The sequence below is a fragment of the Oratosquilla oratoria genome, chromosome 12 (assembly GCF_046742065.1).
Source record: "Oratosquilla oratoria isolate Oo_2021 chromosome 12, ASM4674206v1, whole genome shotgun sequence".
NCBI classification, from domain to species: domain Eukaryota; kingdom Metazoa; phylum Arthropoda; class Malacostraca; order Stomatopoda; family Squillidae; genus Oratosquilla; species Oratosquilla oratoria.
In genome coordinates this window covers 2,293,874-2,313,720 of record NC_134788.1, presented here as the reverse complement: position 1 = coordinate 2,313,720, position 19,847 = coordinate 2,293,874, and the positions used below count along the sequence as shown (strand labels likewise).

The 19,847-nt window shown below is 39.7% G+C and overlaps 1 protein-coding gene across 1 annotated transcript; it reads left to right on the top strand.

Annotated features, from left to right (window-relative positions):
• The first annotated feature begins 346 nt into the window (after positions 1-346).
• LOC143030900 (uncharacterized) lies at positions 347-18,563 on the top strand. The gene is made up of 2 exons (XM_076194142.1): positions 347-1,228; positions 15,922-18,563. The coding sequence occupies exon 2, from the start codon at positions 16,062-16,064 to the stop codon at positions 17,436-17,438; it is 1,377 nt and encodes a 458-aa protein (XP_076050257.1). The 5' UTR covers positions 347-1,228; positions 15,922-16,061; the 3' UTR covers positions 17,439-18,563.
• The last annotated feature ends 1,284 nt before the right edge of the window (positions 18,564-19,847 follow it).

The following is a 19,847-nucleotide window of genomic DNA, read 5'->3' as shown; positions in this document are numbered from 1 at the left end:
AAAAAGACATCCTTTCCTGCATTGCACCCATATCTGGCTCTGGCTGCATCTCTGCCACGCTTGCAACTGCCAATAGAGGCATCATAGGTCCTGATAGAAGAGACTGGTTTTCGTCATCTTCCATATGAGTATCAGAGTCGGTGCTGTTGTCCATTGTCTCGTCCCTTGGCTCAATTCTCGTAGTCTGGCTTGATGTTCCCACCACGGATGCTGTCTCTGTTATGATCCGTACGACACTTTTTCCGAGACGGTGCGAGCGAGGGTCGTCTGGCAGCACAGTAAGTCGTGTTTACCAATGACTTCAAACATGTTTGATAGCGTTTGATATTCTGGATGCGTTGGTAAAAACGCCTTAAGATAGAACTTTGTAAATCACATGGTAGAGCGGTCAGTCCCCGTTCCCTCGCTTGCATCCTATGCAATTGTCAGATTCACAAGACTCGGGTTGGGATACAAGTGCTGAGGGAAAGTAGTGAGACGGACGGCAGAAAAGAGACTGCGAACACTTCGGTATGACCAACCTCTTCCTCCTTCACTACCTCCTAGAGTGTAATAACACTATCGCCCTGAGAGGAGGAAAACCAATCGACGACACGGCTCCCCGAAGACCGGAGGAGACTGCAAGAGGCCATTACTATGAGTACTGCCCTGCTGTCTAAATGATAATTAATCTTGACCCGTTTGAATATATATTAGATCACGTCACCCTCTTCGTTTTTCCAGTGCAAGTCAAGGTGCATATACATCTCTATGCAACAGATTGATCCAGTTCTTCAATCAGCAGTGTTAAGTATATTGATATAGGCTAGGAACAATATCCAACAAATCCTACATTAACAATCAAACCCCACATATCTTCACATCATAACCGATGTTCTTAGACAGCTTTAGTATGCCTGTGAGCAAGACTTCTATTTCATACATGCCTTTGATGGAAAAAAAAAACAGTTCTGCTAATATCTCACCACTACTTCCTACATTGAGCAGGACTTTTAAGTAAACTACAGCTTGTGAACAGTCAGATCGTAAGGAGTTGGATTTCTGAATTATGAAACCAAAGCAGATTAGTTACCCCTTGATAGAGCTTATGATTACAAATATTTTTGTTAAGTACGGGTAAACCATGTCAAAACATTTCTAAAAGTGCCTCTGTACATTTGCAAGGATATTTGAAATAGTTTAGACATTTGTGTCACGAAAATTGTAAGCAAAGAAGGAAACCACACAGGTAAGGAAAAGATGATTGTAGGCATTTGCCAGACAGAGCCTACATGATGATGATTAGTTTGATGCCTGGAAGTTGCAGGCCATTATTGCTGTAGCTGTCTAGGTGATGGATACTTTAGAATGCTGTAGGTTAGTAATGAGATCAAATTAGGTATTGTTTTGTTGAAAGAAAGCCAGCATTTCAAAAATTGTAGAGGGGGCTGTCAAATAACAATATCCCCTTAAGAACTAGGAAGTAGTTAACAGTATATGCTGATGTTTAAGAACAATTCCAAGTACTGAATAAGAATTTTGACTTAGGTGTAGAATTAGGTATATGTTAAGATGCATGCTAGTCTTTTCTAATCACCGCTGATGTTACTGTTGATTTGTGGTACTCATATCTGGGGTGGAAAATACTCAAAATGATAAAACTAGTTGTGATACAGGTAAGAATTGCAGCCTTGAGATTTAACATAATGTAACCTAACCTAATTGTTGGTGAGGGAGAGAGAGAGAGAGAGAGATGCTCGTCTTAGTGTTTTGAAAATCGTTGCTGATGTTACTATGAATTTATTGTATCCAAGCATGGGCTGGCACATGATATAGGGAAGGGTTGCAGACTAGCAAACATATTTGTGAATACTTAGAATTATGTAGAATCATAAGTATACATTATTGTAAAAGATATATATGTATGGAAGAGAATGAAAATTATCTTGTTTTAACTTATCTCATATTGAATACAAGAAACAAAATGAACAAATATTATTGAAAAATCTATTTGCCATGAGGGAGAGAGGGACTGGGTAGGTTATATATAGTCAGAATAGGAGAATACTGTGATTGATTTATCGTTTATTTGAACATTGTTGTCATTTCTCTCATTAATCACTGGCTTTGCATGCTCCTCTAAATCGCAATACTTATTTCCCAATGCAGTTCCCAGATGGGAGTGGGTGGAGGTTTAGTACAAACAAGTGATTTCCAATTGAAATGGAACACCCAATTTGGTCAAATTAACAGGAAAACTGTTGGGAAAAAAATATATGGATCATGTCAAGAGCAGTGACCCCAATGATCCTCATATAAAGAATGGCTATCCCAACATAACCTAACCCAACCCACAGTATTCCCTAATTCAGGTAATGTCAAGATTAGCAAACCCAACATATCTATATCAAGAACAGCAAACCTGATTATACTAATGTAAAGAATAACGAACCCAATAATCTTTTAAAGAATAGTGAACCCTCCTGTGATTGTGTTCTCTAATCTTAGGTATGGTCAGAATTGGAGAAAACTGCTTCTTTTATTGTGTTATTTGAACAATGTTGTCCTTGTTTCTCTCATTAATCACTGTCTTTGCACTCCTCTCTAATTCTAAATACTTATTTCCCAATGCAGTCCTCAGACATGACTGGTATAAGGGTTGGGATTGGTACAAACAAGTGTTTTCTGATTGAAACAGAACACCCGATTTAATGAAATCAACAGGAAAACTATTGTAAAAAAAAAAAAAAATCAAGTCTAATAGCCTGTTGAGTGTTTTGTGGATATTGCGATTTACATCCTTAAGTATAGTGTGACTTTGGATTATGGAATACATTATTTTTTCACCTAAATTACCTCAAGTTCTTGCGTGAAACTCTTGTAAACCAGTAAGGTAATATTTACTAAAGTCAGGATTATGTACAAAATGCCACAAGACAAAGGTAATCCCTGTATAAAAACACAAACAATTGCATATTTTGCACTTCTTATTCCATTTCCCAACACAGAAATAGAAAAGTGGACATATGAAATTAAAATCAATTAAGCTGATGACGTTGAATTGTTGATGTTCCAAATTGATCAGATGTTGAAACTGATATCTGAAAAGAATTCTTCATTTGATCTTGGGAGGCTTTTTTGAAAGTTCTTTTACTCCCATCTCTGACGTTTCTATGTAGGTAGGCAGGTTGCATCCTGTGCAATTATTGGCCACATTATTGTCTTCCCTTTTTAGGGAATTAAGGTGTCCATACAGAGGAGGTATTATTTTCCAACCAAAATAATAATAGTAATAATAATAAAATGATAATGATAAAATGAAAAATAGGATAATAGTTGTTCCACTTTTCATACTGTGCATGATGGCTTTATATTACTTTGGTCATACTCTGATTTAAGACTTTATTTCTGATTGGACAATTCTAATGGTTTAAATTCTTTTTATTTATTCTTGTTATCGTACTATATCCACTTAGTTTTTGTATGGTTTTAATGTATTTATGAAATAGAAGTGCAAAAATATATTTTTGTGCAGTTTTGATAAATGAAATAGAAGTGCAAAATATAATGATGATTTTATCCTTGATGCATATGAATTATTTACTCTACATCTATAGAAATTGTTTTATGATAATAAGCAAGAAAATGTAGGACTGTGGACATTGTCATGTGGCACTTTGTTGCATATCCTTTCCAGCTTGTCAGTTTCTGTATTAATGACCATTTCTCTCATGATTCTATAGATGGTCAGTAGGTCGCCTATTTTTCTTCTTTGTTCCAGAGTTGGCATTTCCAACTTTAACAATCTCTTCATATGGCAGTTTTGAAAGTGTTGGGGCCATATTTGTAATTGCTGTTTAGAATCTTTCAGTTTTCTTTATATTCTTTTCAGTACTGGGATGGTGTCCATAGTGTTGCTGCATACTGTACTCCAGTTTTGGCTTTATCAGTGTAATTACTAGTTTCTTTACCATTCCTTCGTCCAAGTAGGTAAAGGCCCTCTTTGTTGGTCATAGCAGTTTGTTCTATCTGTTTATCAGGTGCCATATCCTTTGTGATAATCACTCCAAGGTCTTTTTCAGAACTCACTACTTTATTTATTTCCTTTGTACCGATTTTATATTGTCATGATATTCTGTAAGTATCCTGGTTTACAAATATCCTTTTTGTAGTGACAATTCTGTATTACAGACATTTTCTTAGCTAGTGGAACTTCACAAAATTATTTCAATGCTTCATGGAGCAAAAAAATAAATAGATAAATGAATAAATAAATAAATAAATAAATAAATAAATAGAATGAAAATACACGCAAACATATACCAAGGCTTTTTCCCTCTTACAAGGGAGGTAGCCAAAAAGAAAAAGGCATAAAATCATTCCCACCCATTCCATCCCTGAATACACTCCACTCCCCTCCACCCTCCATCTTATCTTAGCACCTCCTGGATGACGGGTCATCCCTGCACCCTGTCCACTGCCCTGGGTCAGAGGCAGCATCGCAAGTCACAGCACATCCACAGCAAGGCTGCTTCATTAAAATAAAAATAAAATAAAAGCATGGCACAAATAGAGAATATTGTTAGGGATCTTACAATTTTTAAGGTTATCATTAAAGATTGTACCCTCTGTTAAGTTATCTAGAGAAAGGATGTAATTTAGTGGATCTATTACTGTTGTGTCAAGTTCAAAAATTGAATTATTTACTTTCATTGGGAAGGGCATCAGTTTGTACAGATTGAATCTAAATTCAGAAGCAAAAGGAACCTCTGTTATTATTGAAGAAACACTTAAGTATGCAGTTTACAAGAGATGATAGAATGATAGCTTAACTTCACCAAAGAAAGGTTGGACATTACAATCTTTCCTAGGTGAGTTAATTATCCTTACAAGTTGGGGCATTGGGACAAGGGAGGACATGACTTGACCAGAATTGCGACAACTAAATCTTGCACAAAGGATTCCAGGACACACAGGATTCCAATCCACTACTTTGAGGATAATTGACTTGTATATTAATTTTGCTTACCTTAAATCACTTACATAATTCTTCCAAGATTTTGTTGTTAAATTCAGATGCATTGTCTGAAACTGAGATCTTGGGAGTTGTGAAATTACAGATTACATGTTCATATATTACTGAAGCAATTGTTTTGGCTCTCTTATTTGGAATTGGTTTTGTCAAATGCAAAATCTTGACAGATAATCAATGGCAAGAAATACATGTACCCTTTTCAGACAACTCAAGTGTATCTAAGTGGATTTTTCCTGAGGGTTATGTGGTGTAGTATATGATAGCACAGGAGTAGACTTGGGTGTATTTCCTTTTACCTCCGTACATCTCAAGCAATAGTCAATATGTAAGTGAATATCTCTCTTCATGCCTAGCCAAAATTATTTAACTGTGATTTCACTAAGATCCCTAGCTCAGCATGACATATTGTTATGCCCTCTTTTTTCAATGTTGCAAATCCTATCAATAGATCTGGGAAGACAGATTCCTCTTCAGTTATCACCAGAATGTACAAGTGCTTTTTTTTTTTATACAAAATAACATAAAAGTCAGTTTTATCTAATGTTTTAACTGACTTTCTATTAGTCCTTGCAATGAGTAATGGATTGGTTCCAAGATTTTCATTCCTAGTTTCAACCTTAGCATTTTACTGGTTATAACCTGGTTATAACCACCCTCTCCCCTTAGTACATGTGCTAAGGGGAGAGGGTGGGGAATATCAGATCATTTTTTGGTGGAAGGTAAGTTGAGAGTGGAGGATAGATGGAGAAAGAGGAGTGGGACAGAAGGTAGGGAGTTGCTTAGAGTGAACTCTTTAAATGAAAAGGAGAAGGAGTACAAGAAGAAGCTGAAGGAGGAGTGGGAGGGAGTGAAGAATAGAGTAGAGTTAGGTGTGGAGGAGGAATGGGGATGGTTCAAGGAGGGAGTCACAAAGTGTGCAAGGATGGTGTGTGGACCAAGAAGGACAGGAGGAAATAGAAGGAAGGGTAGTGAATGGTGGGATGAGGAAACAACGAAGGTTGTAGAAGAGAAGAAGCAAGCTTTCACAGATTGGTTACAAAATAGGACGAGGGAGTCATATGAGAGGTAAAAAGAAAAGAGAAGTAAAGCAAAAGGTAAAGGAGGTAAAGAGGAGAGCAGATGTGAAGTGGGGTAAGAGTATGACAGAAAATTTTGTAAGTAATAAAAAGATGTTTTGGAAAGAAAGTGAGGGAGAGGAGGTGAATCAAGTAGAGAAGAATATGTAAAAGGTGCAGATAGAGAGATGATAATGGAAACGAAGGCAGTAAGGGGAGGATGGGCAGAATATTTTAGGGAGTTGCTAAATGTGAAGGAGGATAGGGAGGGAAAGATAGTTGCAGTAGGAAATGCTAAGAAAATGACCATGATGAGTGAGGAAAATGGAGGAGAAATAAGGAAGGATGAAGTGAAGGCAGTTAAGATAATGAAAGCAGGTAAGGCACCTGGTCTGGATGGATGCCATGCAGAATGTCCAAAAAAAGGAGGTACAGTGATGGTGGACTGGCTGGTGAGGTTATTTAATGTTTGCTGGAAAGAGGGTAGAGTACTGGAGGAGTGCCTGTATATTTCCACTTTACAAGGAAAAAGGGGACAAGTGTAAATGTAGTAGTTTCAGAGGGATTAGCTTGTTAAGTGTAGTTGGGAAGGCTTATGGGAAGATCTTGATTGAGAGGATTAGGAGAGGAAGAGAGGGAGTAATTGATGAGGAACAGTGTGGATTTAGGATGGGTAGAGGTTGCGTAGATCAGATCTTTGTGGTAAGACAGATATGTGAGAAAGCTATAGGAAAAGTTAAGGATTTTTTGGCTTTTATGGATCTGGAAAAGGCTTATGACAGGGTAGACAGAAAGGCACTGTGGGAGGTTGTGAAGATATATGGGATAGGGGGAAAGCTTCTAGGAGCTGTCAAGAGTTTTTATGAGAGTAATAGAGCTTGTGTCAGGATTAGATATGGAGAGAGTGAATGGTTCAAGGTAAAGGTGGGACTTTGTCAAGGATGGGTTTTGTCGCCCAGGCTGTTCAACTTATATATGGATGGGGTAGTGCGAGAGGTAAATGCAAGGGTAGTGGGTCAGGGATTGGAGATGGTTAAAGAAAATGGAGAAAAGTGGGAGGTGGGCCGGCTGTTGTTTGTGGACGACACTGCGCTTGTGGCAGAAACGGAGGAGGGATTGAGGAAGTTGGTGACAGAGTTTGGGAGAGTATGTGATAGAAGAAAGCTAAAGATAAATGTGGGTAAAAGTAACGTGATGAGATGAACAAGGGGTGAATGTGGCAGTAGACTGGAAGTGAGCATTAAGGGAGAGCAACTGGAGGAAGTGGATAGTTTTAGATACTTGGGTGCGTATGTGGCAGGAAAGGGAGGAGTGGGGGTGGAGGTAGAATGTAGATTGAGAGAAGCGAGTAAACGCCTTGGTTCATTAAAAAATGTAATGAGAAATAGACATCTGAGAATGAATGCTAAGAGGAGATTATATGAAGGAGCGATTGTGCCAACAGCACTGTATGGAGCAGAAACAAGGAACATGAGAGAGGAAGAGAGGAGTTTGAATGTGTTTGAGATGAAATGTCTGAGAAGTATGATAGGGGTTACTAGGATAGATAGAATGAGAAATGAGGAGGTGAGAAGGAGAACGGGGGTGGAAAGTTAGCTGGGAGATAGGGTTGATGAAAAAGTATTAGGATGGTTTGGACACATGGAAAGAATGAATGAAGAAAGATTAGTAAAGGTGTAAGGAATGAATATGAGGGGGATAGATAGTGATGATAGTAAGTTTGCGGACGACACTAAAATAGGACGCCTAATTAGGTCAGGAGACGATGCAGAGATTCTGCAGGATGAGCTTAACAAATTGTTCACATTGTTGGTGAAATGGCAAATGAACTTCAATATCTCTAAGTGTAGCATGTTAAACGTAGAGCTACACAACCCTGAAAATAAATACAGCTTAGGTAACGCGCTTTTAGAAAAAACTGAGTGTGAGAGGGACTTGGGAGTTCTAGTGAGTCCAGACCTTAAAACCAGGAAACAGTGCATTAGCGCCAAAATAAAGCTAACAAAGCATCAGGTTTCATTGCTAGGACGGTAACGAATTGAAGTGCAGAAGTAATTATTAAACTCTATCTAGTGATAGACCCATCCTTGACTATGCGGTACAGTTTTGGTCTCCGTCCCACAGAATGGACATCAATTCACTAGAATCAGTACAGGGAAGAATGACCAAAATGATACATGGACTCAGAAATTTGCCTTACGAAGAGAGGCTTAGGCACCTTAACTTGCACTTTCTTGAAAGAGGCAGAGTGCAGGGTGATATAATAGAGGTGTTCAAGTGGACCCAAGGCTTTAACAAAGGTGATGCAAACTAGCTCGTCCTCGTACCAGGATAGGGATTTGCGTGCACTACGTGGTCCCGTCTGTTGCTTGGAGTTCGTAAGTAGTTGCTTGCATTTTCTTTGTAGACAAATTATCTTGTTTGGTTCTTGAAAGACGCTGCGTACGATGAGTGCTTGGCTGCACCAATACATGTGCAAGCACGCATGTCGCACGAAATTCTTTAGGTGTAGTCTTTAGTTGCATGCTTTGAGTGCTTCTCTCTGAAGACGTTTTTGTTGCGTGCGTTAAATTACGTGCGTTCTCGTTGGGTGCGTTAAAGGTCCCTCTTCGGTGATGTTTTAGTAGGGTCCGTTGAGTGCTTCTCTTCGGAGATGTTTTATTTGCGTGCGTTCTTTCCCTCGATGCCGCTACTCGTTGCCGCTGTTGCCGTCCTTGGGGTACTCACTTATGGAAATGGCGACTCGCTTCTTTTAGTTGTAGTCTTTTTTCAAGGAAAAAGAAAATGTAGTAATCTTCTATATCTTATGGCAAATCGAATTGTACACAACGCTCTCTCCTCGAGGTTCTTCAAATGAATCCCCACAAAAACACGTATGCAAGATTCTACGTGAGCTTTGCAGTTACATAATGATTTCCTTAGTCCAATGACCACTTCATATTCAAGATCCTCCCCAAAGGGTATGGTTTTACATTCGTGAACCAATTGAATTTTCTCCATCCTTTCATCAAGCACATTTGCAAGATTGTACACGAGCTTTGCATTTACATAAGGATTTCCTTAGTCCAATGATGGGCGTGGTTTTACATTCGTGGACCAATTGAATTTTCCTTATCCTTTCACCAATCAGATTCTTTGTTTCAAGTCTATACGGCAGTATTGTTTACTGAGAATAATCTCGAGACTCTGCATAATTCTCACTTAGGCTTCAAAGGAATGTCGTGTCAGCAATATTGTAAATGTACACTCGAGCTCCCTGGCTGTTATTTACAACCAATATGGAAAGGCGTGACGCAGCTCGGTCGGGCTATTGTTTATAAATGACCTACCCGTCTTCTGCCCATCTTTTTTTTTTTTTTTCCTCCCAGCCTCTTACAATTTGGTCTAATATAGTATTATAGGCGGGATAAGACGAGCATTTTTTTTTTTTTTTTACGTCCTTATGTTGATTTACGAGTAAGATTGCTATGGGACGCAAATATTTGTAACGTATATGAAGTCGCTATTTGCACTGAATAGTTGTAAGTCAGCAAGGTACTCCCACCGTGCCCCTTGTTTTAGTAATTGATGGGAGGGAAGGGAGAATCTAAGCTAATGTAGGTGTAGGAAGGAACAGGTTAGGATATATTGACTTGAAGCCATTCACTTCTTAAGAATGTCAGAAATCAACATTTTGTAGTTTCATTTGTAGGCTTCTGGTGGTATTTGTGCGAAGTTTTACTGGTCAACCACCAACCCTGAGATTGGGAGGGGTGGGGTCACTGAAAAATGGAAAACGTGTGATTTCCTGTAGAAATCAATATCGGATCCTCATAAATCTCTCCAACGTGGTCCTCTGTGAAAATTTGTCAAAGATAATTGTTTCCAATTATGCCATTGTACCCTGCATTATACACAGACCCCCTTTTTCTTGCCTGCCCTCGATCTCTTTGCAGTGTTTATTCAGCCACTCCTTTGCTTTTTTTTTCCTGATTGATATTTACTGTCCCAGTCTCATTTTTAGTGTTTGCTCAGCCTTTCATTTCTCCCATTAAGCTTGTTTGATACGAGTTATTTGTTACCCGCCCCCATTTCGTTTTGGTTGATGCCAAACTGTATTTGTATAAACTCGTGTTACTCGTATTACATGCTCTTTAAAAGTTAGATGTCAAACATTATATATGTTTCAGGTCGAGGGTAAATATAAAAATTTCCTGGGAAAGGGTATACTAATATCGCGTATATTCATCGTCTAATAGAGTCTGGTGAGGCGTCTGACACAGTATCACGCGATGACACACACTGGAGAGAAGCCTTTTAAATGCGAACAGGGTGATGCAGTTTTGCCAGGAAGGAGTGCTCTCAAAGACCATGTGATGACCCACACAGGAGAGAAACCTTTCCAATGTGACCTGTGTGATGCATCTTTTTCAGGAAATGATCGTCTAAAATATCACATGATGACCCACACTGGAGAGAAGCCTTTGATGCGTGACCTGTGTGATACAACTTTGTCACGAAAGAGTGCTCTTAGATATCACGTGATGACACACACTGGAGAGGAACCTTTCCAGTGTGATCTGTGTGATGCATCTTTCTCACGAAAGGGTTTTCTTAAAGAACACATGATGACCCACACTGCACAGAAGCTTTTCTAATGCGACTTGTGTGAAGCAGTTTTTTTTTCAGGAAAGCGTGCTCTTAAATATCACACAGTGACCCACAGTGGAGAGAAGCCTTTCGAATGTGGCATGTGTGAAGCAGCTTTCTGACAAAAGAGTGTTCTAAAATACCACACAATGACCCACAGTGAGGGAAAACCTTTCCAATGTGACCTGAGTGATGCAACTTTCTCACGAAAGGAGCACCTCAAACGTCACATGATGAACCACACTAGAGAGAAGCCTTTGAAGTGTGACCTGTGTGATGCAGCTTACTCAGAAAAGAGAGCTCTCAAATATCACATAATGACCCACAATGGAGAGAAGACTTTCCAATGTGACATGTCTGATGCAGCTTTCGTGCGAAAGACTGCTCTCAAACGTCACATGATGACCCACCATGAACAGAAAAAAATTGAATGTAGCCTGTTTGATGCAGCTTCCTGACGAAAGGATAATCACAAACGCCACGTGATAAATCACACTAGAGAGAAGCTTACTCAGAAAGGAGTGCTCTCAAATATTACATAATGACCCATACTGGAGAGAAGTCTTTCAAATGTGACCTGTTTGATGCAACATACTCGGAAGAGAGTGCTCTCAGATACCACATAATGACCCACACTGGAGAGAAGACTTTCCAGTGTGACATGTGTGATACAGCTTTCTCACGAAAGAGTGATCTCAAACGTCACGTGATGACCCACAGTGGACAGAAAAAATTCTTAAAGTCATCAATAAAAAAATCACATTCTGTTCTTTTTTGGAACTTTTTTGAGCTTAGAGATAATAAGGCAGTTGAACCCTAAGTCAAGTAGTTCCTCTTGGTCAGGGGTGAGAATCTTGGTTGAATTAATGTAACCATTGAAATGGCATGGATGGTGGTATGGCCGCCATTCAGATTAATACCTTATTTTTGATCAGCTCTAGTGATGGAATTTCTTCGTTGGTTTAATTTCTATAAAAAGGCTGTCAGTATTTCCTTGCCGAGTTGTGATCTCTTCTCTTGTTCTGTTGAATTTGTTGTTTTCGTGAAATTTACAAGATCATTTTGTGACGAATTATAGTTTATAATTAATTTATATACGGGCATTTGATGGAGTGCAATAATTTCCACCTGATGATCTGAATGAGTCGTGAGAACTTTTGTGTTACATAATTTAAGTTATATGACTCCTCCATGAGCTGACAGTTCTGTATAAAATGATTTTTGATTGTTTTTATGTAATAGCTTTCCTCGAGTGAGTCTCAGGGCAATATACCTTCGGTATTGGTTTGTAATATTGCCAGCAGTTACAACTGGTGCACGGAGTAGATCTGGCAACTATGTGTTTGTTTACATTGTAGTGAAAGAATAGAAAAGGGTAGTAGCCAGCACCATTATAATGAGCAGTTATCCAATTTTGGAGAGTTTCCAATATATGAAATTCATATGGTTGTGTATTGATATGACCAACTAGGTAATCAGTGACCAACATTAACAGTAGTCAAGTGGTGGTTGTTGGCGAGTAGCATGGATACATGCATGTGCGCCTCCTCACGGTTAGGCAGTATTTTGCCATGGGATACAGGGCTGGGACGCTGTAAACGGTGTGGGTATGATGTGCATACATGTTTATGAGGGTAACCATTTCTATTTACAAAGGATTAAAAAAGAGGAGTATGCCGATAGGGGACCTTTTGGTCCATAACTAGGCCGGGTGGGAGAAAACATAACTATAAATGAACAAATAAATAGAAATAATAGTAACGTAAATAATGAATGGGTAAAGTTAAACAATAAACAAATGTGCGATCAAGTGCAAGTTCAATTCACCCGGGGAGCATCTTTGGTTATTAGAAATCAAAACCTCAGAAGGAACCAGCAACTTGGGTTCATGTCGATGACTTAGCGTCTGCTCATTGAGAGTGTTTACATGTTGTGCAAAGTCTGATTTTCGTGGTAAGACAGACGGGTCTACGACAGTTGGTCGACAGCGACAATTGGGCGACAGCGACAATTCGTCGAACGTGACATTTCGTCGACAGATATTAAAAATACATTTAAAGTACTAATCTAATAAATATATTCATATATTTTCATTTTGGAGGAATGCTAGAGTAGTTTAGATGACATTTCGTGAGAAAAAGTTACAATATCAAATGAATTAAAAGGAGCATTTAGGACTTGTTATGCCACCATTTGTTCATTGATTGGCGACACTGAGACATTGCAATAAGATAAAAGAATTACACATTATATGTGAAATACATCAATGTAAGTTTTTGGCGAGCATAATTTTACAGCATTTCCGTACACACTAGCATATCACAGTTGTTCAGGATTTTTTTCATGGCTGTGTTCCAATGTCTTTCGACCAAATGTCGTGCACTCTCCCAATGGTCGACACTGTATTGACCACAAACTACAAAAATCAGAACACTCTTTGATACACTTTGATAATGGCTGATTTTTGCAAAACATCTCGTGGTGGTGTACGTCTACTTTTTGAAGGCTACACCTACACCAAAGATCGTGAACGAGCCACGAAGATTTACTGGAATTGCCCTGATCGTACTTGTAAAGGTCGAGCTAGCACAGAAGATAACAATGTTCTGTCCACCAATAAATTGCAAATATCCAATCCAATTTTACACTCCATTGCTGATCCTTCCAAGAAAATCTGCTGATCTACTTGGAGAATAGGCTGGCTCTGGTGATGATCAAGATGGCTCAAATGGCGACAAAGTAAGGTGTCGTCGAAAAGTGCATTTGTCTAAAACTTCAAACATTTATAACTCTGAGCCTGGTAATCCAATTATGTTGAGTAATACATCAAATGATCGGAAATTTCACACAGAACACAAATGTTACCAAATATTCTAGAAATATAACACCAAAAGTACAATTTTTTACGTGTCGACGAAACGTCACGTTCGACGAAACGTCGTGTCGACGAATTGTCCCATTCGACCAATTGTCTTTCTACGAATTATCGTGCACGCAGACGGACATGCGAGGAAGCTTTAGCAAGGGGTTAAGATTAATTTGGGCCTTTTAGTATTTGGAAAAGGGTTTTAACATGGTAGACGGAAAGGCACTGTGGGAGGTTTTACAGATATATGGGATAGGAGGAAAGCTGTTAATAGCAATCAAGATGTTTTTTTACACAAGTAGTACAACATGTGTTAAAGCCACAAGGATCAATGAGAGGATATCACAGTTCAAGCAACTGAAATACTACTTTCTTGATACTTGGTTTCTCTTTTCTAGGCGTCATGACCTTTACATTTCTGATATAATCCACCGAACTCGCGGAGACAAAGATGTTCTTACAAAGTGGAGTTCCTCAGGGTTCCGTTCTTTGGCCACTTTTATTCATAGTATATATCAATGATATAGACCACGTACTGAAATCTATCGTGTCCAAATTTGCTGGTGATACAAAACTGTGTGGAATGGCAAATGATCACTTAAACTAATGGTCTGAAAAGTGACTAATGGAATTTTACACAAATGCAAGGTTATACACATAGGTAAAATAACAGTAAGTACGATTAGAATTTTTTTTTATGAATTCGTTAACAAAAGTGGATAGTGAAAAGGATCTCAGGTTAATTATCAGTAACTATCTCAAATCATCTAAACAATATAGCCTCTGAGAAAGCAAACAAGATTCCAGAACTGATTGCGTGATCTTATGACTTCAACCACAATTGGAATATGCCGTTTTCTTATGGTCACTGACTTTCATTAAAGACATTGACAGATTGGAAAAAAGTACAGCGGCGAGCCACAAAACTGATTCCAAATATCAAAAATTAAACATACGAAAATTGATTAAAACATATGAATCTATTTTCCCTAAAATGCGTAGACTCAGGTGACTTGATGCAGGTCTAAGATTCTGAAGGGAATTGACAACATTAAAAGTGACATTTTTTCACACTATTGGTTATTTCTCAATATGTTTATTATTATTTATCTGTCCATTTATTATTTACTATTTAACTGATATGTTATAATTTAACTTTACCTATTTATCTATTTATAGTTTTTTTCGCATCCTGTCGGCATGCTTCTCCTTTGTAGTCCTTTAAACTTGGTGGTTTGGTGTAGGGGTGGGACATGGAAGCACCCACTCAGCAGGCGGGCGTAGTGTACCGCATTGGATGTTTGGATTGTGATGCAGATCACTTAGGAGAAACGCATAAGAAACTCGCCACAAGAATTGAAGAATATAAACGGGCAGTTAAACGGAAAGATGCAGCCTCAGCATTTTATAAACACATGAACGAACTACAGCACAACGTTGACTGGGAAGGAGCGAGAGTGGTACACAGAGGCAACTCGAAGAAAAGGAAATTATTCATAGAAATGTGGACGACAAAAGAAATTAGCGTAAATAGGTGCATAGATTTAAATCCAATGTATCTAGGCACTAGGAACACAATGACAGAAAAAAGATAATGTGAGAGAGTACAGAGTGAACGAAGGTCACTGTGTATGAACGTGATTTAATTTATTTCCTTTTTTGTGCAAGTGTGTATTTCACTTGTTGTACAAGTTGCATTTTATTGTATTTATTCTTTTGTTAACATAGGAGAAAGCTCGGCGGGACGCTTTGTCTTCCTTTTTGTTTGCCCAAAAAGTCATCTGCAAAACACTCCCTATGTGACGTGCGCAAGATTTTGACAGCAAAGCAAGTAGTGTGCCTCTGCGTTAAAGGTTGCTTCAATTGGTGTAGTTGTTCATTGGTTCTGATCGCTGCTGCCCAATTGGTAGATATAGATAAGGTGACGTATCAAACGTGTTCAGTGTTTACATTCTCCCATGTCAGACATGCAATTACTATAGACATAAACCGTTAGTCGATAAGATAATCTAAAAAGTTTGTTTTAGTACTGGTTGATTGAGGGGCAGGGTTGAATCCACCCTAACCCCCACCTCCTCCATGTAGGTGAGAGTCCCACTACGAAGTGCATCGTAGGTAATTAATAATTACTCTTTTGAGTAGGGGAGAAGTATGGAATTTCAACCCACAACTAGGCTAACAAAGCAAACATCGCTATAATGACTAGTTGACCATTTTTTTTAGTCGATTTTACTATGTGTTTTTAGGCAAATTAATCTCATAATAGAGGATGGCATGTATGAAATGGTTTATGTACAAAACACCAACAGTCCTACTATTACATATCTCTAAAAGTTAATCTCATTTTTTTCAGAAAGGTAACAACAAAGAAAACCAGATGTATCATCGATAGCTCGGCTATCTCACAACTCATCTTAAACATCAAGTGATGGCCCACACAGGAGAGAAGCCTTTCTAGTGTGACCTATATTTTGCAAAAGATTGTCACGTATATCACATGATGACCCACATAGTAGAGAAGCCTTTACAGTGTGACTCGTGTGATTCTGCTTTCTCACAAAAGAGTTATCGCAAATATCATATGATGACCCACACAGGAGAGAAGCCATTTCAGTGTGCCATGTGTGATTCTGCTTTCTCACAAAAGCATCATCTCAAAGATCATATGATGACCCACACAGGAGAGAAACCATTCCAGTGTGACATGTGTGATTCCGCTTTCTCACACAAGTGTAGTCTCAAACGTCACATGATGAGCCACACAGGAGAGAAGCCTTTCCAGTGCGACATGTGTGATTCTGCTTTCTCACAAAAGCGTGATCTCAAACGTCACATGATGAACCACACAGGAGAGAAACCATTCCAGTGTGAGATGTGTGATTCCGCTTTCTCACGAAAGGGTAGTCTCAAACATCACATGATGACCCACACAGGAGAGAAGCCATTCCAGTGTGACATGTGTGATTCCGCTTTCTCACAAAAGGGTCACCTCAAAAGTCACATGATGACCCACACAGGAAAGAAGCCATTCCAGTGTGGCATGTGTGATTCCGCTTTCTCACTAAAGGGTAGTCTCAAACATCACATGATGACCCACACAGGAGAGAAGCCATTTCAGTGTGACATGTGTGATTCCGCTTTCTCACGAAAGGGTAATCTCAAACATCACATGATGACCCACACAGGAGAGAAGCCGTTCCAGTGTGACATGTGTGATTCCGTTTTCTCACAAAAGTGTAGTCTCAAACGTCATATGATGAGCCACACAGGAGAGAATCCTTTCCAGTGCGACATGTGTGATTCTGCTTTCTCACAAAAGCGTTACCTCAAAAGTCACATGATGACTCACACAGGAGAGAAGCCATTCCAGTGCGACATGTGTGATTCCGCTTTCTCACAAAAGGGTAATCTCAAACGTCACATGATGACCCACACAGGAGAGAAGCCATTCCAGTGTGACATGTGTGATTCCGCTTTCTCACAAAAGTGTAGTCTCAAACGTCACATGATGAGCCACACAGGAGAGAAGCCTTTCCAGTGCGACATGTGTGATTCTGCTTTCTCACTAAAGGGTTGCCTCAAAAGTCACATGATGACTCACACAGGAGAGAAGCCATTCCAGTGTGACATGTGCGATTCCGCTTTCTCACGAAAGTGGAATCTCGAAAGTCACACGATGACCCACACAGGAAAGAAGGCATTCCAGTGTGACATGTGTGATTCCGCTTTCTCACGAAAGGGTGATTTCGAAAGTCACATGATGACCCACCCAGGAGAGAAGCCATTCCAGTGTGATACGTGTGATTCAGTTTTCTCACAAAAGGGTTACCTCAAACGTCACATGATGAGCCACACAGGAGAGAATCCGCTGTAGTGTGACATGTGTGATTCCGCTTTCTCACAAAAGGGTAATCTCAAACATCACATGACTACCCACGCTGAAGAGAAGACATTCCAATGTGGCCTGTGCAATAAAGCTTTTTTTCACGTAAGGATCTTTTCAAACGTCACGTCACATGAGTACCCATTCAGGAGAGAACCCATTGCAGTGTGACCAGTGCAATAAATATTTTTTCACGAAAAAATGTTCTCTGTTAGCGCTATTTGCAATAGCTTCACAGACTTGTACATCGGTTATCGTGCTTTCGCTGCTAGTGATCAATAGATCGAGTAAGTTTCCATGTCTTGTGGGCTCTTTTACATGTTGAATTAAGTATTTGTCAGCGAGAAAATCCATCAAGCGACTACCTATATGGCCGTGTAGGGTCATCCAATCACATAAAGTCCCGGTTGGAGAAACTAGACAGATCTTGAAACAACAGCTTATCGTCTGCTGATGATAATGACTTTGGCCTATATATTGCACCTACATTCATTTTTGTCCATTTGTTTGGACCCTCAAACTATCATATGCATCCTGTTTCACTTTAGAACAGAAGCATGGACATTGCTCCTAACGTACAACAGAACACCCCCACCTCTCTTGTGACTTATATCTTGATGAAAGTGTTGCAATCCCACAATTTCAAATTCAGCTTCAAAGTCTCCACCATGTCTCGGTTATTCCTATTATATCGAGATTTGCACTTTTGACATATACGCCTGTATTTCTTGTATGTACTATATAAAATAAAAAATGTGATGGCTTGTACGGAGCTGCCTAGTGTAGGCCTTATGGTCTCTTGCAGTCTCCTTTATTCTTATGTTGTATGTGTGATATAAAAAGAGTTATATTAAAACATTTTAAAAATGTGAACTGTTGTGGTATTTTTCCATTAACCTCTTCGGTACGAGTCAAATGATCGCGGGAAGCATCAGCTGCCTGATGCACGATGATGCATCGCCATACTCGCGTTATACAGCAGTATTACTCGTTGCCAGAGAAGTGACATCGAACCCCAAGGGTTTCTAACAAAATATTAGAAAGGCGGAGCATGCCGGCATGAGACCTTTTGGTCCATAACTAGGTCGGATGTAAAAAAAAAAAATGTATAGTAATGATAAATACATATACCAAAGGCTTCCCCTTACACGGGGGGTAGCCAAAAAGAAAAAGGCACAGAAACCACTCCCACCCATTCCATTTCCCATATATTCCACTCCCCTCCTCCCTCCCTCTTATCTTGGTACCTTCTGGATGACGAGTCATCCCTGCATCCCGTCCACCGCCTTGGGTCAGAAGCAGTGTCGCAAGACACAGTACATCCACAGCAAGGCCGCTTCATAAATTCGGCAACCTCCCCTCTCCGTCCCCTCATGCAGAAAAGGAGAAGGCGGGGTTTCACCACCACTGTCGGTCTTCGACTATTACACTTATATTTGACTTGTAATACCACTCGTCTCGAGGCCCCTTGCCTTCGTTACGCAAGTTTCACTAAATGTTCAAGTTCCTCTTAAGCAGTAGGCCCAATGCCTTGTATTTCCTGTAGTCTCACTATTTTCTAATTTCCATAGGCCCCGTGCCTAGTTCTCTCGTCCTTTGGGTTAATAAAAGGGTGGTGAATTTTCTTCTTTCACTGTAATTTCACAGTCTTGTTACACTCAGGATCTCTTTCTCTCGTCTCTCTAGATCCCCGTATCCTACGCTAAGCTACCTTCGTCTGACGTCACTAATTTTTCTAATCCAATCTCCTATGACTTCTCAAATAAATGTCACTCCTTATGGGCGTGACTTTGAATTCATGCACCAATAGTTTTTTCCTCCTCCACCTTGCACCAATCCGGAAAGCCATTGCAATGCCACTAGCAATATCGTTTACCTCATCATTAGTCAAACGAAGCTAACATGCGCTTACAGAGTTTTGATTACATCATCGATTATAAAACAGTCACCACCGTCGGTGTGTTTACATAGACATAACGTCGCCTTGAACGACGCTTTCCAATCTTGTTTAATAACAACAATAGGCGTCGAGTCTGAATTATTGAGTCATCATTCTAATGCCCTACTGTTTCCCTAGCTCATTTCCATTCGTACAACTACCGGCCTCTTACACGGGGAGAAATCCCTTCGGGTTGTGTCAATTTTTTTCTCATACTTCCTCATCCCCCACCCACTTCCCCTCGTGCATTACGGCATCATCTATACACAGCCCTTCTCCATTCACCCCTATCTTCTGTCCTCTCCCGTCCTTCCTCCACAGACATTCCTCTCTTTTGTAATGCCCCTTTCACCCCATTCATCCATCTCATCCTAGGACGCCCCCCCATATTCATTCCTTCCACCTCCTCAATCCCTCCTCTGATCCCGCTACAACCGCAGTGTCGTCAGCAAACAACTGGC

Bases quoted from the DNA above. Each gene is read 5' to 3' on its own strand.
- LOC143030900 (XM_076194142.1), top strand. From the start codon at position 16,062: ATGATGACCCACATAGTAGAGAAGCCTTTACAGTGTGACTCGTGTGAT.